The sequence below is a fragment of the Lepisosteus oculatus genome, chromosome 23 (assembly GCF_040954835.1).
Source record: "Lepisosteus oculatus isolate fLepOcu1 chromosome 23, fLepOcu1.hap2, whole genome shotgun sequence".
In the NCBI taxonomy this organism is placed as follows: Eukaryota; Metazoa; Chordata; class Actinopteri; order Semionotiformes; family Lepisosteidae; genus Lepisosteus; species Lepisosteus oculatus.
In genome coordinates, this window is record NC_090718.1 from 14,801,065 (window position 1) to 14,825,603 (window position 24,539).

General features: G+C 47.1%; 3 protein-coding genes across 8 annotated transcripts in view; 1 reads left to right on the plus strand and 2 right to left on the minus strand.

The window, feature by feature from the left end:
- sidt2 (SID1 transmembrane family, member 2) overlaps positions 1-6,618 on the minus strand; it is a 32,815-nt gene extending 26,197 nt beyond the window's left edge. For 2 of the 4 annotated variants that reach the window (XM_015337469.2, XM_015337468.2), the window contains exons 1-2: positions 5,384-6,618; positions 2,335-2,456 (exon numbers count right to left, since the gene is read on the minus strand). In XM_015337469.2, coding sequence (XP_015192955.2) covers positions 2,335-2,456; positions 5,384-5,737 — 476 coding nt within the window. In that variant the 5' untranslated portion in view covers positions 5,738-6,618. The remainder of the gene's footprint in view (positions 1-2,334; positions 2,457-5,383) is intronic. The other 2 variants (XM_015337470.2, XM_069183014.1) reach the window with 2 other exon arrangements.
- A 3,648-nt stretch (positions 6,619-10,266) lies between these two features.
- On the minus strand, positions 10,267-18,397 carry pafah1b2 (platelet-activating factor acetylhydrolase 1b, catalytic subunit 2). The gene is made up of 6 exons (XM_006642154.3): positions 17,912-18,397; positions 16,995-17,081; positions 14,553-14,642; positions 13,751-13,867; positions 13,308-13,430; positions 10,267-12,060 (listed from the first exon to the last, which is right to left on the minus strand). Exons 2-6 carry the CDS (start codon positions 17,073-17,075, stop codon positions 11,782-11,784), a joined length of 690 nt encoding a protein of 229 aa, XP_006642217.2. The 5' UTR covers positions 17,076-17,081; positions 17,912-18,397; the 3' UTR covers positions 10,267-11,781.
- A 2,183-nt stretch (positions 18,398-20,580) lies between these two features.
- The window catches only part of sik3 (SIK family kinase 3), a 42,359-nt gene continuing 38,400 nt past the window's right edge, over positions 20,581-24,539 (plus strand). Inside the window, exon 1 of one of the 3 annotated variants that reach the window (XM_015337547.2) lies at positions 20,581-20,977. In XM_015337547.2, coding sequence (XP_015193033.2) covers positions 20,687-20,977 — 291 coding nt within the window. In that variant the 5' untranslated portion in view covers positions 20,581-20,686. Of the gene's footprint in view, positions 20,978-21,029; positions 21,167-24,539 lie in introns of those variants that run through there. The other 2 variants (XM_015337548.2, XM_015337549.2) reach the window with 2 other exon arrangements.

The following is a 24,539-nucleotide window of genomic DNA, read 5'->3' on the forward strand; positions in this document are numbered from 1 at the left end:
CGGCTTTGCGACAATGACTTCGCTATCTCTCCACGCACTGACCACATTATTCACAAGCACCAGCAGCAGTCCTCACACTGAGTGAGCAGCTTCTGTAATTAAGTTGTCAAAAATGTCTGCAGTGACAAATTCTGTAGTTTAAGCATTATTTTATTTTTTTTCCCATTCTTCAGAAATACTTACTCATTTTGTTTCCTTTAAAAAGTAATAGCTAAGCCGAGTGAGCAGTGAGCAGCTTTTGTTGTTAAGTTATGAAAAACGTCTGCAGTGACAAATTCGTATTTTGGAAATTACTTATTATATATGCATTTTATGTTATGATTAAGCAATTTAGGCACTAGCTAAAATAACTTTTATTTAATAAACACACAGGCTGTTTTTGAAATGCCTATTAATTTTGTGTCATGTTGGGAAAAAAAACATAGGCAGTGTAATAGCACTAGCAACAAATACATTTTTGTTAATAAACATACGTTTGAAAACAAGTGCTTTAGTCATCAGTGCAGCAAAAGTACAAGAGGAAAAATATCATGGCCTTTCGAATAATCACTCGGACACTGAGAGGCCTTGGAGGAATGAAGGCTGAGAACCACTGTTCTACACTACTTGCTTGGAACAGAAGCCTGGAGTAAGTTGCACCGGTCTTTCAGACTGATCACAATAAGGATACCTCTCCGGCCTTAACCTAATCATTGGATTTTTGATGAGTCAGTAAAACCCGATTGCAGGAGAAACTCTGCTGACTAGCTGTTGAGAGTCCAAACCTTGGTGTCAGGGGAGGGCTGAGATTGAACACCCACAGCCACTCCTATGAAATGTCAGCCTCATGCTTGCAGTGAGGTGTGGGAGGGATGCGCCCGATAGCTCTCCTGTCAGACCCTGCAGAGCTTCCTCTCTCAGTCAGTTCACATAACCCCTCACCCATAACTACCCACATTCACGCAGACGGAGACCAGACAGAGACCAATACCGAGATCTGTCACTGTCAGTCTGCCAGCCTAGACTTTGCACCTCGACAGGTGTAGCTACAATGATGTGGAAGCAAACAGAGATAAGAAGCCACGTAGTGCATATCAGGGAGGTGTCCTTATCTGTCCATATTAAAAATGCACCCTCTGCTAATGTGTTTACATCTTACCTCAAAAAGTATGTTTTCTTTTCTTAAATTTCACATTTTTATCTGTTGTTTTTTTTTGCAAATGAGTACCATGTCTGGAAGCTGCTGCTAAGGAGTAGAGTCTTTAAATGAGAAACTTAACATTGTGTGGATACAAAATAAGAAATGAAGGGTGAGTCCGGTTAAATATAATTACATCAGTGGTTGTCTGATCTCGCAATTTCCCCAATTTGCTGAGCCTGTAGCAGTTGCTTGAACTGATTTAGGATCCTTGGGGCAGAGCAGTGGCTCTGTGGCCAAGGATCTGCGCCTGTGGCTGGAAAGTTTGACGGTTTAAATTGTACTCCGTTGGCCTCCTGACCCTTAACCCCAACTGCTCCAGGGCCGCTGTACCATGGCTGACCCTGCGCACTGACCCCCAGCTTCTCTCTCCCTGTCTGTGTGTCTCATGGAGAGCAAACTGGGGTATGCAAAAAGACAAATCCCTAATGCAAGAAACTGTATTGGGCTCATAACGTCACCGCCCTTCCCTGTGAATAACAGGGACCGCAGCCGCCAGGGCTGATGGGAGATCTCCCTTTAGCTCAAGTGGCTGGGTCCCTGTTGAGTGACGCCGGAGGCCCGGGTTTGAGTCCCCAGCGGTGGGCAGTGGCAGTGCCCACGTGAACCCCGGAGCGCTACAATATATACACAATATGTACACTACACAATAAATAACGTATAAGCTGATAAACATATCCTGCTGTATATATCAATATTAATATAAACTAAACTTATCTTAATTTCTGTGGACAAGCACAAGTTGCCAAAAAAAACAAACTAAAGACAGGACTAACGGAAAAGAAGCCTTGTCCTTAAAAAATGATGTTATGAAGTCCTTCAATACTTTAGTTTTGGAACTTTTCTGTTTTATATTACGTCACACGCACTTCATCTCATAATGGACAGAAACTACTACCCAACTGCGCAGAATTCCAGTAAACCGTGGAAATGGAGATCAAAGTCAGTTCTGGAAAAGGAGGGAAGGTCTGATGTTACATTAACGAACGACAAGAGTTTATCGTTCCAAAATACCGCTTTATAGCAAAACACATTCCTGGATGGGAATCAAAGCACACATACACAGCGACCCGCCCTTGACCACAACAACAGCGCGCGCACACAGCACCATTACAAAGTCTTTGCATTCTCAAACAACGCAACCACAAGATACTTACAGGCCACGAAGAATGAGAGGCACCTGGAAGGAGACGACAGCCTGTTTCTGACGGACGACAAACGAGATGGGATTTTCTGCCCCATCTGAAAACACAATCACTGACACTCGTACCCCTTCGGTCTGAGAAAGAGAAAGATCTAGGGTCAAAACACTCCTTCTGCTAAGAGGGAACCACAAAGAAGGGGAGAGGGAAGGAGACTCTCCCTTCAAAAAAAAATTAAATTATTAGCACTAGACAGCGATGGCCTGTAGTCAGGTCTCCATCCACCCAAGAGAGAGGAAGAAACACAGCTAAGAAGACCGAGAGGAAGGACATTACACAATATAGCACTATACGGAATTAACTTCTTCAGGGGGGCAAGTGTGAATTTAACACATCTGAGAAACAGGAAGAAAAATCTGCATTACTGAAAATCTGCTGTTTATGTGCTTCTCAATGACACCCTGCCCGCCTGAACATGATGAGCATGAGGAGAGACACAGAATGACCATAATACTGGTCCTGCAGTGTCTCAAGACAGGGGGTGCTGAGCGCTCTGTGATGTAGCACTCCATAGTCATGTGATCCCACTATGAGTTCACTGTGTTTACTAAGTTTAGGTACTTAAATCTACAAAAAAGGCAAAATAGCCTCTTCTTGTAGCCTCCTAGAGCTCCAGTCTTCACACCTGACTGGATCAATCAGCAGCTCTCCGATCCTGGGACATGAACACTCCTGACTGCTGGTGTACATGAGTGCTTTCTAATTCTAGGCATTAATGTTGCTCCACATGACTGCGCTCGGTCATTGGGCCTTTGAATGTTTCTGCAGTGTGGAGGCTGCTGACAGCAGTGTTGAACAGCAAGCCACACCTGGTGTCAAGGAACTTTCCTGAGCTCCACGCAGTGCCCCATAGTTGTGCCACGACAGCCACCAGTTGCCCTACAGTATGTCTGCCCTCACACCAGGGCTGACGAAGAGGCCGATGATCCGTTTTGTATGCGCTATGAAGAGGTCAGGATTCAGACCCTTCACTCCAACTGCCAATCCACCTAGTCGACTCCATCTCTCTGATTCCAGCTTTCTGAACTGCTTACTCACATACCATAACCATTTCTACTGATGAACACCTTAATGGTGTGTGAAGGCCTGTGTTCAAGGACAAAAGGGCAAAATCCTACCCAGGATTCGAACCCACAACCTCCATGTTAGCAGCCCAGAGGTCTGGCACTGTAGTGCAGTATTTTACAGCAGTCCTCCACACTGCTGAGACAAAAACTACAAACCACTACAACACAACAGTAGGACTGTGGCCCCACATACACACTCCACACAAAGCTCACACGGACAGGGATTCGTGTCAATTGAGCAACGCACAAAACACTCGAGTTCCAGTGACGCACTGATCTTTCTTCCTCTTATGGGCATGGATGAGAGCAGTACAGAAATACTAATCTCGCACACAAATGCATCACCCCTCAGAGTAGGGAGCCCAAACCTCCAAGGTAGCAACATGTTTTACCTGATTCTTACAGTTCTAAACAACATTCAAATAAATCTGTTTTTTTTTTTACAGCTCCTCCCAGGTACTGACTCTCAACCTGGTAAAAAGTGCAAAAATCTAAAACCAAATCGAAACGAGTGACCAACCAGAGGAAGGACTTGCAACGATTAGTATTTCTGGGAAACTCATCCTCCAGGCACACAAAGGGGACACAAAGTCCACAGCCCCTGGAGTGGGAACATGCCAGAGTGGGTTTGACGCTCCTGGTACTGTTTTCTTGAAATGCCTTGAATTACGAGTCAAATGTCAGCAGCTATATCACCCTGCAACTCACAACTGGCAACCCACTGAAGCTAAACGGGTGTGAGCCTGGTCAGTATCTGGATGTGAGACCTCCTGGGAAAAACTAAGGTTGCTGCTGGAAGAGGTGTTAGTGGGGCCAGCAGGGGACGCTCACCCTGCGGTCCATGTGGGTCCTAATGCCCCAGAACAGTGATGGGGACACTATACTGTAAAACAGGCGCCGTCCTTCAGATGAGACGTGAAACCAAGGTCCTGACTCTCTGTGGTCATTAAAAATCCCAGGACGTTTCACGAAAAGAGTAGGGGTGTAACCCCGGCGTCTTGGCCAAATTTCCCATTGGCCCTTACCAATCATGGCTTCCTAATAATCCCCATCTATGGGCTTCATTACTCTGCTCTCCTCCCCACTGATCGCTGATGTGTAGTGAGCGTTCTGGCGCACTATGGCTGCCGTCGCATCATCCAGGTGGGGCTGCACACTGGTGGTGGTGGAGGGGAGTCCCCATTACCTGTAAAGCGCTTTGAGTGGAGTGTCCAGAAAAGCGCTATATAAGTGTAAGCAATTATTATTGCTTGAAGGGAATTTTTTACAATTGAAAAAAAAAAATCGACAAAAATCTTCCCCCCCAAAAAAACTGTTTTTCTGCAACTAAGCCTAAGCCAGAAGAGAAATAAGAAGGAACAGCTCTGGAACTGATAGCATGGCTCAACCCAGAACTGGCTCAGGATTCAGCACTCTCGCCTGACAACGTTGCTTACTTTTGTATGTACAAATCTTTCAGGAATCATTTTTGGTTTATTCAATGGTTTATCACCTGTGCACGTGTTAGGGGGGTATCTCAGTTAAAACAAAAGGCTGCAGCAGCTCCCTGCGACTAGAAACGAAGAGAGTTAGGGACATGGCGCTCTTTGGTGTGTACTGTGGGGGTACCCCCTTCATTCCCGAGACACAACCTCAGCGCAACAGCGCGCACAAACAAACTTGTACATGGAGGCCAACAGCGTATGAATTAAATCAAACTCAGAGGTGTGTCTGAGGTTGTTGTGTGTCGAGGACAGTTCAAAGAAAACAGCAACAGACCAAAAACCCAAAGGAGAAGAAAACAAAATTGCAACAAAAAAAAAATCCATGCTTTGTTTTTGCATGGAACGGCCCGTTGTTTCTTTTTAATTATGAATGTGTCCCCCCGTCCTCAAACTCCGGGTTTGGATCCAGGGCACCCACAGACGACGCAACACCCCCGCCCGCAGCTGCCTCACCTTGTTCCGGGAGACGGTGTGGTTGAAGGCGTAGATCGTCTGCTGCTCGCTGTTCGCCGTGTCGTTGTACGTGGTGTCGAACTCCCCGTCCTTCTGGACCACGGCCTTGGCCGCTGCTCCGGCGTGTTGCCCGGCGGCGGTCTGACACAGACCGAGACACAGCGCCAGAAGGGCGGCCGGACCCGCCGCGGTACCGGACTTGTGCCGCGACTTCCAGCAGCTCCGGGTCGCCATGGCGACGTGCAGCCGGCAGGTGCCCCCAGCTAGATCCCGACCAGTTTGTGCTCTGAATAGTGTCGCCCTTCGGCAGTTGTTACCCCCCAGACGCCTGCCGTCGGCCAGTACACTCAGCATCTGAGGACTCCCGGCCGGAGAGGAACAGTTGGTTTAAAAAAAAGACTCCGGAAGTCCTTCACGTAAGCAGAACCGAACAAGAGACATGCGAGTCTCCGCACTCCGGGTCCGTCTGCCCCTTTTTTTTCCCCTCGTCTCCTCGGATGCAGACGCGTAGTGCAGCCGGCCCCTGCCTCTCCTCGGCCCGGCGGACGATGGGGCAGCCGCCCGGACCCTTGTGCCCTCACAACGCCATCCCCTCGCCCGCCTTGAGTGACATGTCCCCCCGGCTTGCAGACAGTTTCCCCAGCCCCCCGCACCAGTGCGTCGCTCCCCGTGTCACACGAGAAATCTCGGACAGATCCGGGTTTGGGGCTCGGACGAGGCTTAAGGGAGCTGTGGATTTGCCCGTCTTAACATCTAACAGGAGCGTCCTTCTGGCTTCCGTATCTCAGTACTATCCTTACGGACGCTGCCGAAGCGTGTCGTCACCGCTGTATCAATAAAGGGGTTGAACCCGCGTCTCCTCACGAGCTCCCATTCCTACTGCTGTTGTTTACACATCCTGGCTGAATGACGTCACCCCGCCGCACTTCGGGCACCCCGGAGCTTCGTATCGCTTCGGTTATCTTCGATAAATATCGGGACCTGCCCTTTTATTTTCGTTCCCCAAACGCCGGTTAACATGTGGTGCTATTTACGGGGAGAAAGAAAACTACAGGCGCCGTTTGAGGTTTCCAAGACCAACTGAGAACCTTCAGTTCTGAGTGCAGTTCAATATTCTCTGTGAGCCTCAGTGCATGACGCAGATTGAAGGAGAAACGATGATTTATCGCTGCCTCTGAACAGCTGTAAAAGCTGACACCACCAGGGAACGTAGGTCTTTGCTGTACAGGAAGTCGTTTCTACCGCCCAATTAAAAAAAAACACTAGTCATACCTTAAAATTTCGCATAGGGCGCTCTGGCGGCGAAAACACATGAGCACAGAACTGACGAAAGATTTTGTTTGTTCAGAACACGTGTCGAAACTTTCCCTGTAATCACTTGCACAATTGACTTCGTGGTTCAAGCCATTCAAGAACAGGATGCGTGTGCAAGGCGGTGTTGGGGAAGGAATTTAAAAATTAATTAGAATATGCTGAAATTGCTTTTTCAAAGGCAATGCATTACTGTACATGAGAATTATACACATTAGGTAGATTGGAGATTATTATGATTTCCACCCATATCTTTTAATTGCTAACACAAATAACCCACAATTTATTACTTACTGAAAGTTGTTTTCCCCAGCTATTGACTACACACATTTTAGTCAAATGTATCTTACAATGCAAGCAAGCAAATATTTTAATGAAAGAACAGCCCTAAAAAAGTCTCACAGCAGCCTGTGAAGTGCAGGTCTGGAGCAGTTATGGGGCTGATGAATGGTAGATTCAGTTCTGGAGGTGATGAATGAATGAGGTGCAATGGTAGTAGATTCAGTTCTGGAGGTGATGAATGAATGAGGTGCAATGGTAGTAGATTCAGTTCTGGAGGTGATGAATGACTGAGGTGCAATGGTTGTAGATTCAGTTCTGGAGGTGATGAATGAATGAAGTGTAAAGGCAGTAGATTCAGTTCTGGAGGTGATGAATGAATGAAGTGCAATGGTAGTAGATTCAGTTCTGGAGGTGATGAATGAATGAGGTGCAATGGTAGTAGATTCAGTTCTGGAGGTGATGAATGAATGAGGTGCAATGGTTGTAGATTCAGTTCTGGAGGTGATGAATGAATGAAGTGTAACGGCAGTAGATTCAGTTCTGGAGGTGATGAATGAATGAGGTGCAATGGTAGTAGATTCAGTTCTGGAGGTGATGAATGAATGAGCTACAGTGGTCAAATCTCCCAAAGCTGTTTCACTCGGTAAATGCTGTTGAGCTTTACTCTGACACTCCTGGAAAAATAACCACTAGTACCTCAATTGTCTGTAAATAACCAATAGCACCACAGCTGTCTCACTCAGCTTCTTTAGCTACAGACCTGTTAGTGAGACCTGGTGTCCAGAAGGAAACCGGACCCACATGCAGGGCCGGGTCTGGTCATAGGCAAACTAGGTGACTGTCTAGGGCCCTGAGGCTGCCAGGGAGCTTCCTCAAGGTGCAACACAACATGTTTTTAATTGGCATGTTCAAACGCGAGCGAAACAATTTCCTATAGCGTCTCTTTCTGTTGCTGCTTTGAATTATTCTAATGGAAAACCAGTCAAAAAATGACCAATCTTAATAGAGCACGAAATGTTTCTGAAGCGCAGAAAAGAGTGGACTAGATCTGAAACCAGAGGTATGCCACATTTAGTCATATCATGCATTATGTGCATAATAATGTAATAATGAGTCTGTCAGATCCATGTGACTAGCGAACAGTATAGATGCCACGTTTTCAAGCTAAGAGACACAGACTACTTGAGTTGTTTTACTAGAAATGAACAGATTCACATTTCCAGTTATTGTACACTGTGCTGTGTGGGAAACCTGCTTAAAAATTGGTGCTGCCAGGCCAAAGACGAACATGAAAGGCGAATGTACAGTACAAAAGACTGTTCAGCAATTATACATAATTAACAAAAAATGCATGTTTTCCTCGTAGTTTCTCCTGCATTTCACTAAATGGGGGTATTGTGAACTCAACCTGTAGCCCTTCGAATTGTTGTTGCTCTCCCTGTGACAGTGGCAGAAGCAGAGAGGAGCTTTCAGAGCTCATATTTATAACACACCTGAGGCTGAAAATATAGGCCAATTGATTTTCCCATTTTCTCAGCTTTACTTATCCCACCTCCCTTGTTATTGAGTGCACTTGTTTGTTATTTCTTTATTTTATATTTATACAATTCCTTTCTATAAAGGTTTCAGTAGTTATGGTAAGATTTGCACTAGTTTTGAAGTAACAGAGGTCCTGTTTATAGTTATTCATTGTTATTAATGTTAGTTTATTACTTTCTATGTTAAAATACTTTATCTTTGTAAAATGTGAGCTTTGTGTTCTTGTTTATAAGTTATTCACTGTGAGTTCTTCAAAGGTGTTTAATAAAAGTTTTCTATTTACATAATTCATTTATTGAATTGTTTTAGATGGTAAAATAAATTAAGAGTGGGGGCATGTCACAGACACATGTGAACCCAGGAGAAAATCTCCTTGATGACGACCATGACAATCATGGTCTCTTAGGTCAAACTGCTCCTCAGACTTGCCAGGTAGTAAATGGGGGTGACCTGATGGTCCCCACATTAACTGCAGATGTCCGATTCTACCTCAAAGAGAGCAGGGAACAGAGTATGCAAGCAGTACAGGCCGTTTTCCAGCCATTGACATTGAGGTTGTAACATCTAACCTGATGGTCTCCAGCACCCCTTACCCTAAACACCAGGATCAAGTCCTGTACTTACTGGTGCTGAACAAAAAGGGAGGTGCCGTGCCAGGGACTCTACCCAGGCAGACGTGGGTCCGCCAATGGATAGCAAGTTCTCTCACCTTGAACTCACTACTACAGCCTTGAACAGCTTCCCTGTCCCCAACCGGACGATCGCAGTCCTGCCACTAAAGGACCTCTGCAGCCCTGGGGTGGGCAAAGTGGACCTGGGCAATAAGAGTGCAGCTCACTTGGCTGATGATCTGGAAACAGAAGTACAACATCTACATTTGCATCCAAACTTCGAACGTTTCCTAGATGTTTTCACAAAGGATACTTGTGATTGTCTCAGCATCATGCTGACCTAGGGGTCTTTGCCTGTGAGCATGTAAAGGTGAGGAGCTTATTTTTTGGTTAAGAATCTTTGCCAGGGCAGTCCATTTTCATCCTTTATGATGGATGTCCACTCTTATCTAGCAGAGGGACATAGGCACATCTGCAAATAACCAAATGTAACCAAATGTATCCTAAATGTAGCATCCTTGTTTTTATGCATCTCTTCTATATACTCACTATATTTTGAATGTATATTGGTTTATGTTTCAATAAATGTATCCCATGTGTTGTGAATCCTTGTGAAGACTTTATGTTGTTTAGCTGATTGATTCAGAATAGCCAAAACAAACTTACGCAATTTATCTCTACAACTAACCATTGTGCTATGAAATTCACAAAGCCTCTATACTCTCCGTGCAGACAGTGCTCTCTGGAATGAGGCCTTACCAAGTCTGGAATGAACTGGCCACACAGGCAGAGGCATTAGAGGCCATATTTCAGCAAGCAGTTGAGAACCAAGCGCGAGGTTGGAGACTGGAGACTCTATAGATATTAGGCAGGGGCAGAGGTAGATCAGGGCCATTTTGGTTCCAGTGTTTCTGCACCAGGGGACTGCAAAGATCCACCCATAAAGACATGAATTCTGTAAGTGCCCTGACATGAAGCTGATGAGGAAAGGATGCTGTTTTGACAGTGTCACCGGCAGCCCCTTGCTGCAGGAGGCAAGTGGTCACCTGTTCCTGCTTGTTGTGCAAGACTGAAACTGGGCCAGGAAGGCACAGCAATCCGATTCTCAAACCCAGAGTCAAGACCAGTCTCAGACAGCACTCAGCTCTATGGTCCTTTATTGAAATGCTCTGCTACATCAAACACAAGATAAGCCCAGCCAGCACACAGACTCTGCTCTGTCTGGACAACACAGCACAGTGCTTCTACTCAAGGTTTTCACTGCACAGCACAGACTGCCTCCTACAGCACAAGGCATCTACTGCGGTTAGATATTTATATATATACTGTATATACACAATCAGTCACGCACAAACACACATCCTGACCGCCCCACTCAGACCAACACGCACATTTGCTCCCAAACATACACATTGTAGTGACACAGACACGCAAGTATGCTGAAATACACACACTCACACGGGACACCTCTCAGACTCCAACATGTTGACGTGGTGACACGCAACACGGACACATGCAATGCACAGTGAGGCAGAACAGGGAAACTGGAAGACTCCAGCCGCAGAGCAGTTTGATCCATTTCAGGTTTGTGTGGCTGCAGGCCCCCATCTGAGCTGTACTGAGGAAGCAGGAAAGGAAAAGAACTCAATTTTAAAATATCTGCAGCCGTACTGTACCAGCTACGCAATGGGAGTCCAATTCTTGAGGAGATCCAACCTCCACAATCCTAGCTGATTTTCTGTTTTATTCCTCATAGACATCAAATATTTGAGCTGTTTCACATAAAGGCAAATGGGCTGTCTTCCCAGCTGCATCAGCATAGCTCACAGACTTGCACAGGTCTAACGAGTTTTACAAGTTTTCCTGGCCATTTTTTTATCCAGTTTTCCAGTTTTATACAGGATTCCAGGACTGGATGCTACAAATCTCTTTTTGAAGTCTCTCTCACTCTCTCCCTCAGCCCCACTTGATACAACACCAAGCCTCCTCTGTATTAAACACTCCCTGTATTACTCCCCAGGAACCCCAAAAGACCACCTCTCCCCCACGTCCAGTGCAGCCAATTTATTGCCCCTGTAACCTGGCGGTGAAGAGTGAAATCCGGAGTTTCAGAATTTGGGGCAAGTTAACTAAAGCAAACTTTTGCCCCACCCCACATCTCATCCTTGACCAATCTGGCTGGGGTGTGCAAAGTCCTTTTTATCCAATCAGATGCAGAGGCAGGGGCAGAGTTACCCTGATGAGGTTGCAGCTTGATAGCTTGTCCATACCTGGCTGGCCTCACTGTGTAGTGGAAGGGTGCTATGTTATCTCAAAGTGTGATTCTCAGTTTTCTCTCAGTGTCAGTGCAAGCCAGTGGTTCATTGTCTGAGTGCAGGGAAAGAGATAAGCCAGCCACTGCATGCTTATGGGACCCATTCAGTATGAACTACACTGACACTGCAGAAAAGCAGCCGTACATGTTTCACATCGGAGACGTCTATAAAAATGGGGAACAACCATCCAACCCTGTGCCTGCTGCTGGCCCTCATGCCCGAGCCTGGAATGGATCAAGCTGCACTTGTGTGAGTCTGCTCTGTTTCCCTGCAGAGTGCGTCCTTCACTGCCCGTGTGTTTCTTGGTCGCTCTCTCTCTGTGGTAGTGTCCCGGCGCCCATCAGACCAGAGACGCGCGCCTCTCCTCGGGCGTCTCGTCCAGCAGCTGCAGCAGCAGGTCGCTCAGCGGCTTGGCCACCGCGCGGTACCCAGAGGCAGTCAGGTGCAGGAAGTCAAACATGTCGCGCGGGGAGATGGTGCCGTCAGAGTGCACGAAGCCCGCCCCCACGTCCAGGAACTGGACGGGGCCGAGGCGCGGCAGGGCCGAGCGCAGAATGGTGTTCACAGCCTGGTTCTTCTCCCGCAGGGGGTTGGGACGTTCCCCCCGGGGCAGCAGGCCCTGAGAGAGGCAGAGCAGCACAGAGGAGAGGAGAGGAGAGGAGAGGAGAGGAGAAGACCAGGGCCAAGAAGAAGTGGAAGAGGGAAAGAACAAGAGAGGAAGAGACAGAAAAGGAGTCAGAAAAAGAGAGGTGTGTACAGATGAGAATGAATAACATGGACTTCCAGAAGCTGCAGTTCTGCCTTGCTTCCATAAGAGGGCACTATTGTGCAGCCATCACCAGGCCAGACTGATCACCAATGACCCTGTCCTGCTCCTAGAGTGCTGCTGGGCCTGCAGATTTTCTAGGTGTCTTTTAGCCCAACAGCCACCTCTTGTTTGTAACGTTTCTGTTGTAATGTGTTCTGTAACTGTTTTTGTGTGTTCATGTGCCCCAGTAAAATGCTATCTTGTCAAGGGTGCAGTTTAATATGAATATGTTTTACACTTTATTAACTCTGTTGCTGTAGAATAAACTATAAATCAGCAAAAACTGCTTCTTCCGGATCCACAGTGCAATAGAAACTAGAGGACAAGTGAATACTATGTGGCAGTGCATTGATAACTGGAAACAGGAGACACGTTTTTAGACAAAGGCTTGTGGGAGTGTGGAACAAGCTGTACAGCCATGCTGTCCAAAAATACTAACAACCACATGGGCTAGATGGGCTGGATGCCCTCCTGTTTCCTTTAATTTAACAGGTATAACAGACATGCCAGTGCGTGCCTATGCAAACCACTGTACATAACCATGGGGATAAGAGAACAACTCCCAGGCAGAATGACTATATTCTCTAAAGCAGCTGGGTGTAGGTTTCAGATCTCTTTAATTGATAATTTTTTAATTATGAGAAACGTGCAGTAGATACTTAGAACAGAATTAGAAGTACTGAACCTTTTTTTTTTCCTCAATAGAAAGAGTTTGGGCTTGGCCCTTTGAGAGCCAAGACGTCCGTGGCTGATATCTGGCACTAGTGACACTTTCTGTTAGCTAATGTCCCTAGTGCCAGTCCACCTGCCTCTGAATGTGACACGCTCTCTGTGTCTGCAGCGCCGTTCCAACCTCGCGGCTCCCATGGATCTCTGGGCTTGCTGACACGTGATTCTGAGACCACAGCTCCAAGCACAATGCTGCCTGAGTGACGCCCCACCACTGCGGTGTCCGGAGTCGGAAGTTGGTCAGCCACAGCGTGCCTTTCATCCAGGACCGTGGCTGAAATTCGGACTGCTTCCACAGCCAGGGCTACAGGCAGGGAGGTGGCTCTTACCAGGATGACGACCTTGGCCTGTGGCAGACGGGACGTGAGCAGCTCTGCGATGGCAACGATGCCCCCGGCAACCTGCTCAGCTGTGTGCTCGTGATTGTTGGTTCCTACCCAAACCACCACCACCTGGAGACAGAGCGCACGCTTTACCCAGGCCACGCCACTCCCATACACCTCTCCCCCCTGACTCCCCATTGTGTATTCCACCGCCCTCTACAGGCCAACTTCAGTATCACATTTCATATATCCTCACCCCCTACACTCAGTCCCCTACCAATACTACACCCACATGTCTCAATCCCCATCCCCCAATTCTCCATTTCTTACCCACTCTTGTGCCACCTCATACTGCACCTCATACTCAAATCCCTTACAGCCCTATGCCCAGAACTCGTACTATATCTCTCCACAACCATCACCCATGTTTCATCCCCTCGTCCAGTCACCTTGGGACGGATGTTCTCCAGCTCGCCGTTCTGCAGCCTCCACAGGACATTACTGGTAGTGTCTCCCCCAATTCCGAAATTCAACGCATGGAGTGGAGAGAACAGCTCCCTCCACACCTGACAGACCAAACAAAACAAAGGCGTGGGTGAAGCTCCCCACACACTGCATGGACACGCTCTGTCCACACACACGCACACACACACACTGCACGGACATGCACCGTCCACACACACACGCACACACACACTGCACGGACATGCACCGTCCACACACACACGCGCACACACACACTGCACGGACATGCACCGTCCACACACACACGCGCACACACACACTGCACGGACATGCACCGTCCACACACACACGCACACACACACTGCACGGACATGCACCGTCCACACACACAGAGCACGGACACGTTCCGTACACACATGGACTCTCGCTGTCCCCACACACACCCTGCACGGACGCACGCCGTCCTCACACACACACACACACGCACACACACTGCACGGATACTAGCTGTCCCCACACACACATCCTGCAAGGACACATGCTGTCCACAGACACAGACACCCATGCACATATGTCCACACACATACTGGACACAAGAGAGGCAGTTTCGGTACACTCAATTCTGTACAGTACTGTCTATACACAAAATGTGTAGTGTGTGGACAGGAATGTGCAGAATGAGCCTCTATAGGACTGTCAGTAGTTGGAAACTGCTGACCACACACCCAATGTAGACAGTGCCATACAGAGACACTGCACACGTGAGACAGCCTTCCCTGTCCTCACCTCATACTGGTGCATGAGCTGCACCATGGAGTCTCCCACAAACAGCACCTCTGGCTCCTTGTCCTTACACTCCTGGACAAATCGAGTGTGCTGAACACAAGCAGACAGACACAGAAACAACAAAGACAGACACAGAAGGCAATGTAAAGAGACAAGAGAGATCAGAATAAAACCTAGTTGGTTTACTCATTGTTGTTTTTAATTTAAAACAACAATAATTTGTTCCTTTACAAAGTCAGTCAGTATATATATTTTGATGAGGGATGTCTCATGATCCTTTGCAACATGTAGTGCTGTAGACTAGAGCTGGGCGATAATTCGATAACGATAATTATCACAATATAATTTTCCTCGATATAATTTTAACAAAAGTTTGATAAATGTTCGATATGTATGTTTCTGCTTTGCGCATGATATGTGCATGCGCACAAAATACTGCGCGAGTGCGCATTCGTGTTGCAGACTGGGCAGCTAACAGATTTGTTTAATGTTTCTGCTGTTTGGCAAGTGTTTGTTGTGCTCTTAAAAAAAAAAAAAGAGTTGTTTAATTTACCAATTAACTGTCTGGTTTCTTCATCTTTCACTCAGGAGAAAAAATCTGCCTTTAAACTTGAAAGAAATAATGATTTGACATTTATCGTGATAATTATCGACATCGACTGATGTGAAAATGTTTATCGCGATAATGTTTTTGGCCATATCGCCCAGCCCTACTGTAGACCCAGAATCCATCGCACTGCACCTCTCCTATAACTCAGTGGATATCAAACATTTTGCTGTATGATCTACTTTGAAAAAAGAAAAGTTCTGGTTGTCTTCGAGAGGAAGTAAAAAACAAAATCAGACTGCAAGCATCAGGCTGAAAATGAATGTGTATTAAGACTCATCATGACTACTATGGCTGACTGTAAAATATCCAGGGATTCGCAAAGTTGTATACAGGTCTGGCGGGCCTCCTGCTCAAAAATCGGCAGCACCTGGCCAAGTAAACAAATGAACATGAACAAAATATACACAACATCCACTCGTGGATCGTCCAACCGCATCTTCCAATTTCGGATTGCGGGGGAGCTGTTCATGCTTTGGGAGCAAATCTCTCGGTCTCACTCCTTGTTCTGCAAATCTCATGTACTTCTATCAAGTGGAGGCTGATTTTTTTTTTTAAATGAAGGGGTGAACGTAAAATGTTGAAATTGTTGTGGAGTCAAGAAATTCTGTTAATTAATCGATGTGTTCTTTTGTACTTGCATAAAAGAGACCCTCAAAACAAACAGTACGCGATCACAATTTTTTACTAAAAATCTCACACATTAGGGGGTCTGCACCCTTGAGAGCATTGTTAGCAAGACGTGGAAAAAATGCAGGATACTCTTAATACATGAGATTCAGCTGCCTTGCTCCTGAATCATTGAATCATTGGGTCACAGGCAAATAATGTGTCCCTGCATCACTTGCCACTTCATTTTCAAAGTGAAAATAGTCTTATTGCCTCAATAAGAGCGCAAACAATAAACAGCCTCAATAGCAAAAAAGAAAAATGGCTTGATGCAGATGGAAAACAGCAATATGTTTGAAGCACAAGGCTCTTCCTCAGGCACCATCAAAGGCAGCCTACATCTTTGATGAATCCTATATCATCAAATGAGTTGTTTTGGTCAAATAAAGTGTAATTCAGAATATAATAAGACAGCCAGATAGTTTGCAAGCAAGTACAGTAATCTAGCTGGCAGATAGCTAGGGGGCAGGGCTGGGGAGGTGGAGGTTACCATCTAGCCTAAGCCTTTTCTTGTGGGAAACCCTGATATCTTATACTGAAAGGCATTAAAAACATCCAAAATTATTGCTTTCAATACTCATTTGTTTAGATTTTAATTTCTCTCTGCATGTATCACTATATATAACCTGTATTCCAGTCAGCATTAGCCTGTATCCTGGAGACTACTGCCCATCTGATATCACCTGTCTGAGGTCCAGTCAGCACTGGCCTGTATCCTGGGGGCTGCTGTCCATGCAGTGACACCTGTCTGAGGTCCAGTCAGCACTGGCCTGTATCCTGGAGGCTGCTGTCCATCTGATATCACCTGTCTGAGGTCCAGTCAGCACTGGCCTGTATCCTGGAGACTACTGTCAATAGTAGCACCTACACTTGCACTTAATGTGTCCTTTCTGCACTGAGATAAGAATGCTGCACATATAGCAGGTGGAAGCCAGGACACTGATGTGTGTACGTTCTGGGCAGGCGTTTCCCGAGCAATTGCTAAAGCTGGCAGATAGACAGCCGCCAAAACACTGACGCCAGATCATGGTAAGGACTCGCGGATACACAAACAGTAGACATGAGAGTTTGACACTTGCACCTGTCACTTCAACAGGTGAGGATTGGGCCCGCGGCAGTGGACATGCATGTTCAGTTTTGTGTGTCCAAGCTGGGAATTGTCTCACCTGGGACAGCCAGCGCCCATCTCCCTGGACGTCCTCCACTGGGACAGGCACAGCGGCCAGGTTCAACTCCTCACTGCTCATCCTGACCTGTGGAGCGAGTGAGTGTGAGTCACGCTGCACAAACACGGCCTTCATGTGCAGGCCACCTGAGGACATCTGGTGTCCACACAGAGAACTACTGTCCTAATAACTGCTGGTTTACCAGGTAAATAAGCAGTACATGTATTAACTGTCTGCACAGCGGGCACAGATACAGTGACTGCATCAAGGGCCATGACACCTGGAACAAGTCTATACAGTGGCTCCTTCGCAGGTGCATTCACCAGGTATAGAAATATACTACATTCTTACAAGGGCGCTATTTCTACAGCAGGAACAGGCCTATATGCGTGTACAAAATGCGAAAATATACTAATAACCGCCTGAACGCCATTGAATTCCCCCGCCGGTTCCATTTTGTTCGCTAGGCTCGATTGTGGGAGCCCATGTGTTTCCTGAGATCAGGCGCAGAACAGCAGCGGGCCGCAGGAGGAACACATGACTGCTCACACAGCCGCTTTTTCACTGCGGCGCCCCGGGAGATGCCCGTTATAGCATCCGCTCCTGAGCGGGCTGCGAGAGAGAGGGAGAGGCGGCGGCAGCGTCAGGAGACGGGGAGACTAGCTCATGTCGGGTTCTTGATCTCCGACTGAGGCTTCTTGGCGACCTGCGTTTCTGAAAGCGGGAAACCAGCTGTCCGCTTCAAACAATAACAATCTGCTTCGGATAAACACCTCGCCGCTCGAAGTGCAGGGCGGCCACAGCGGCGCAATCACTGCAGAGCCTCAGTCGCCGCCGTCCCCCCCGCCCAGCGCCGCGGCGCTTCGGGCACGCCCGCCCGCCCGCACAGCCCTGCCGGCCAAGCAGGACAAACTCACCGTCTGCTCCCGAAAACGGATGCAAAGAGCGATTGTGCGCGCTGACTCGGCGATCTGTCCGTCTGAGCCCGGAGATGCTCTGATGGGCAGCCCTGTTATTGTTGCACCAGCGTGTCCGGATCCCTGCGTTCAGCACTCCCTGGCTGTGTCTCTTTCTCTCCCTTCTTCTCCAGCGCCCAGAGGCTCCGTGCAGGTCGGGTTGTAATGCGTATTCCCCAGGTGTCCGCCGGTGCTGCGATATGGTCGGTCGCGTATTAGGGATCTCCGTGATCTTCTTGATCTATGATTCCTCCAAGATCTCCACCTCCCGCTCGCTACACAGGCTGCACTAACCTCTCGCCACTTCCGCTTCCATATGTCAATCACCCATGCCTGGGAGGATGTCCCGCCTTCAAATCGTGACGTCAGAAATATCAAGTCGTTTATTCCAAGCTGAAAAGAGAAGAAATCAAACACAACGTTTCGGCTGTGGAGCCTTGAGGAATAAACCTTTACTTGTTATTTTGCAGCCCACACATGCTGCATCAATTTCCCTACGGGATTAATAAAGTATTATTATCACATGACGCAGCTACCGACTTGAACTACGTCAGAAATATAATCTGTTTTCTGTGTCCGTGTCGATCTACTATAGACAACTTTATTATTTTCCTGGCGTAATAATTATGAAATAAGGAACAAGTAATAGTTTTAAAATTACGAAATAATTCAATTACACTAATTTATCCGTTTTTGTAACTCATAATCGCTAGGCTCTCCTTTTGCATAATTTTGTGTATTTATAGCATATTGTTGCTTAAAATCGATTAAATACCTTCCTTGTAGCCTAAGCGTAAAATGTTAAACGACACGTATGACCAGAAACATTTGGGCCTAAACCAGAACCAGGTCTTAAGGGTAGAGGGACACCAGAGAGGGAAACACTCCAGACTTCATTCAGGAAAGCCAAGCAATGGTTCCGAGAACTCCTCCTCTTTCTCAGAAGTATAACACTTGGTAGCCGATTGACCCGCTCGTTTCTGAGGTGTAAAGAGACCAACACACGTGTTTGAAATCCATGTGAACGACTACCATTAACATAGATTTATCATGGGGAAAACTACCAGACTGCGCTGATCACCACCACCGAGTTAATAATAATAATAATAATAATAATAATAATAATAATAATAATAATAATAATAATAATTGCTTACACTTATATAGCGCTTTTCTGGACACTCCACTCAAAGCGCTTTACAGGTAATGGGGACTCCCCTCCACCACCACCAGTGTGCAGCCTCACCACACATCAGCTCTCAGCGGGGAGGAGAGCAGAGTAATGTAGCCAATTCATAGAGTTATACGGTGCTTCAACCCCAAATCCCATAACCGCGTGGCATTCGGCGGCACCACCGTTCAACAGTGTAACTGGACTGTAAGGCTGACAAAGGTATTATGGAGCCTACTTCTGAGGAAAGGGGGATGCAATAGAAGCTATAGAAACGCGAACTGCGTTGTTAGGGGTGCGTGGACCAGGCAGACCGCAGGCGACCCAGAGGTGGACGCTGTGGTTACCCCACTGGATTTGTCTCCACAACAGCCCTCTCAGGTGCAGCAGGAACCGGCACCACCGGAATTCAAACACGAGTTGTTTTTGCTTACAATCCAACAGCTAAACGAGTTCGAAAATAAGAACTGTTCACGGTCTTTCTAAGCCTATTTTGTCCATCTTCTTACATTACAACTTTATCGCATTGCGATCAGACCAAAACTGAAACAGGGTTGGTTATCTCCACGTTTTACCCTTCAACTAGGAGCAAAGCCTCGCCTCAAAAAACCCAGTCGGTCGTCTCGCATAATTACGGACAAACACCCCCCTTGTTCTCTTGGATTTTGTAATCAGTGTGATGTGATTTATGCACAGTCTAGAATTGTGGGTTTTAACTTTAATTAGCGTCCAAGTGGATGCTGCACATTGGTGGCAGTGGAGGCACGTCAAGGTAAAGCGCTTTGAGTGGAGTGTCCAGAAAAGCGCTCTGCAAGTGTAAGGAATTGTTATTATAGCAGTAAAAGAGAATATGTTGCGAGTAGTAATCTGATGGGTATGCAGTGCTGCATTTAATTGGCATGTTCACTCTCAGACATCTAGTTTTACGATATTTTCATCGAGAAATTGTAATGTATTTTAATAATTCACTTAGATGTGTAATTTCATATGTTCTCTGTAACCCGCACCTTCCAGGATCCGTTAACGAATCATTTAAAGGTCAAGCCATGTTTCATACTGAAATGTAATAAACTCTGGTTCTTAAATACTGTGACGTGATGTTATTATGATATTACAGACAGCTCCCTGATTGGGCGCATTGTTAGTACCGGAGGTCTGCAACAAGACTCTCTGTTGCGCTGCAGCAAACTGGCTGCCCTGTGCACGGCCTAGAAATGCGCGCACCCGCTGCTTACACGTTCCTGCCAGCAGGGTGCGTTCCCGAGAGGTGGAAAAGGGGGCTGAAGGAAGGAGAGGCTGAGAGAACACAGCTGTCACTGGTAAAATAAATATTCCTGTATCTCCTTTACTCGGGACGGAGAAACGCAGATCGGTTGCCGGGGCAACGATTCTGTGCGTTGAGCAAGGTAGGGGAATGAAGTCATTGTTACGCTAGTCGTCGTCATGGTTACAACCAGGAGGTGGCGCTGCGGCGGAGCAGCCCGTGCGAGGTGACGCAGAGCGGGGGCGTGCCCGCGCTGCGCGTTCCGCGGGACTGCTTGTTGTTCCCGCAGAGAGGCGAGAAGATGGCGGCCGTGTCGAGCGGCGGTGCAGCCGGACCAGTAACGGCTGGGATTACCCACTCTTCCAGACCCGCCTCCACAGGCATGGGCGCCCAGAACCGAGCCCAGCCCCCCGCCGGGATCACCCACCCCAATCGCGCTGCCCAAGCCGCCGGCTGCATCACCAATCCTGGCCACCTCCCGGGCGGCAGGCCCCCTCCAGCCAGAGTGGGGCCCTACGAAATCGAGAGGACCATCGGAAAAGGCAACTTCGCGGTGGTCAAGCTGGCCACGCACATCATCACCAGGGCCAAGGTAAGAGACGCAACCAGGAGGACCCGGCAGCCCCCGGGCCGGGCTGTCACTGCTCCGCCACGGGCGACCGAGAGGGAGCGCAGCCGCGCTCTCACTTTTCACCGGGGCTGCCAGGCCTGCTGGCCGGGAAGAGCGGCACCGCCAGCCCGGCTCGGCCTGGGGGGCAAGAGCGGAGGCGAAAACCAGACGGTAGCGTGAGTGACAGCGTCCTGTCGGCGGGCGGTGAGCTCGGAGGAGCACCGGGGAACAGGGGCTCCGTGTGTGCGGAGACGTGTGGGGCTGCCCGGTGGTGGGGTCTGTTCCGTTGGGTTTTGTTTCCAAAAAGTCAGGGGTAAAATGTAGTGACAGGCCGCGGAGGCGAGAGAGCTGGCTCAGAGATGTTGTGTAAGGTGAAGTGAGCTCAGCCGTGGAGCGGCGTGGGATGCTGTCGAGTTGTCGCCGCTGACACGGCGCATAGTAGGGTCTGTGGATCGCCAGGGTCTGAATCCACAGTGGGCGAGTGGTGTCCGAACTTCGTGGTTTTGTGATGAGGCTGTAGGGGTGGTGTTTATAGGTGCTAGTTGGGAGTGTGTGTGTTGGGTATTCAGATTTAACCGTATTGCAGAGACCGACAGTGAGTGTATTTGTGTAGGAGTTAAATTGGCTCAGTAATGATGCTGCATCATCATTATTAGCTACTGAGCTGGGACAGGAAGATGCTGTTGTAGGTGTCCTATTTGATGCCATTTAGAGCACTTGACGAAAAGAAGTGAGCCCGCCAGGCAGGATGTTCTTGATATTCAGTATAGGGGGGTGCAGCCCTTGTCCTGGTGTGCCAATCTGCAGGGTTTCAAGCCCTGGAAGAGCAGAGAGAAGCTGTTCAATTGATCCAGTTAAGCCAGTAGCCAGCTGGTTTAGCTTGTTAAGATTTGAGTTGGAATGAAAACCCACACCAGGATTGGACGCCTCAGGTCTAACCTCTGTAGTGCAAGGTGTTCTTGTTCCAAATCCCTGTCAGGCGCCTTGGGTTGGAGCTGGCCTGGCGGTGCAGCAGGTGTGTAGTGAGCTGACTTTAAGCTCTGTGTTTCGCTGTTCTCCAGCTCTGTTAAACCCCTTGTCTGTCTATTCATTGACAACAGTGGTAGTGCTGATTATCTGGGGTGCCTTAGTCTTGGTTGACGTGATGGAAGAATTTGTTCATGGAAGTGTCTTCTTTCTACACAAGACATTTTATTTTCTCAGGTTTGCCCTGTCTTTGATTTCCTTCCTTCGATCTCTCGGCTTATGGGCTTTGCAGTTTGCAGGCCCATCTGTGGCACTCACACACTCTCATTCACACTCATTTACTCACACAGAGACACACATACACTCACACTGACTGTAAAGGCACTCTGTGTGCATATATATATATACACTTATAGCAGTGCACCAGCAAACAGCTGTACAACTCATTTGTTGGTGAACTGTAAATCAGCACTGAGCACGTCTCACTGGCTCCTGTCAGCACATCTGTCTAATTCTGGGAGCAGTTTATTCAGGCCCACCTCTGGCTCCCTCCTCAGAACTGTCCAACACGGGAAGAAACTCTGGGATGCTTTGCTGTGGGTGTCATGTGAAGCGTGTTTGCTTTGGGGGACGGTGTGTCAGATCTTTTCTTTCTGTGATGTATATGTCACGTACATCATGTTGTATGGAAGTTGGTAGCAAGGTGTGAGGTTTTGTGCATCACCCAGCTGTGACATTCGGCTGTATGCGGCAGGAGTACACTTTTCACATTGCACAGGCCTAAACGCACCTCTCTCCCAATTACTGTAGCCTATAATTCCCAAGTTTGAGTGGGGAGCTGTATCAGCGTGTTTGGCTGCAAAGAAACAGATCAAGGTTAATTCCACACTGAAGAACAGAAGGAAGAAACAGTGCTTTGGTTGATGAGCCTTCTTCACTCCAGAAGAATTTGTTTCTTCTTTCTGCCTATCAGTGTAAAATTAACTATCACTTATTTGACATGTAATTTAGGCACATTTTCTATTGGAGTCCTGTCGGTCCCAAACTTTGTCCAACTGTACAAACCCACTTGATGAAGCAGAAAGGTGGTTCTATTTTCATTCATGTTACCATGACAGTTGAATAGAGACTAATTATATTTCTTACAAATGAAGTTACTGATAGCTATATGTATCAATCAGATTATGATTAATGAACTGAAAACAGGAAGTAGAAGAGAATCCTGTTGCTAAGTAGTTTGATCTGTGATCTGTGCGTTGCAGACACCTGTAGACTCTCACAGTTTGCTGGACAGTACAGGCTCGTTACCTTTTTTGAGTAGGTTTGCTTTGCAAATGTGTGCCAGTACGACTTATGCTTCTCTGCTTAATTCTTGCAAATGGTACACGATCTGTTGTTTGTCAATTCTGAAATGGAGTATTTGGACTCTGATTTGTTTCCTTGAAGCATATTTAATGGAAGAATTGATACATTTACAATAGTTATGTAGCATATTACCACTTTCAATTACCAATATTAAAACACCTTTAAATTTGTCCTATCTAAACCAAAAAGGAGATCGATGATCTTAAGTTAAAACAAGGAAGAACAGAACACCCTTCTGCCTAACAGGTTCAGTTTGACATCCCTGTGTTTTGGAGTCCTTATTCAGTGAGCTCTTCAGGAACTCTTAAGAGTGAATTGCTGTAACTCTGTGAACAGAATGGCTACATGTACATTATCCAGCAGATTTTTTGCAGTGCCGTCCTATTCCTTCAGCTGGATTGCTTTCGGTTGAAATTGTGGAGAGGGAACGGTGTGCTGGGATTGAGCAGTCTGTTCCCCATGTCTTCCACAGGATTAAGATCTGGGGTTTGTTCGGACCAGGGAAGGTAATGGAAGTCTGTCGTATACTCCTCAAGTTAACCAGAATCTATTAATTTGATTGGGCCTTCCTGGTGTTTTGGCCAGTATAATCCCTTGTGGAAAATGCTTAATATAGATATTTTATGAAGTCTTCTGCCTTGGCAGTCATCAGAATAATCACCAGCCTTTAAACCACCCATTCAAAACAGTTTTACCTTTTGTGGGCCTAATTAGGTAACCTGCACAAAATAAGCTTCATGATTAACGTGACTTACAAGGGGATGGAAATAAGATTGCCCCTTCAGAGCAATTTTGATTCTTTTCAGTTCTTATGAGTGGCAATGTCTCGTACAAATTGTACTGATGAAGCATGAAAGCATGTTATTTTAAGTCCAGGTCTTTGCCTCTGGTAATTTTCCTCACAATAACGTAGTGAGCATGAAACATTCAGCACCTGGTGTTTGCTTATATACAAAGGCCTTCAGCTCATAAAACCTAGAAAGGTTTGAAGTGCTCGGCAGTGGGAGTCTTGCTTCCATCCATGTGTACGTCAGACACCTACTGTCTTTTGTCTATCAGTTAGTTATGTAGCGCTCTGATTCCTTTACCTAAGGTATGTAACGGGATATTATTTGAAAAATGCACTCCGTTATAAATGCAGCTAAATATCATTTCAAGTGTAAAATGTAAACTTTAAGAATTTACACACAGAGTTTACACGGTGTAGGAAACA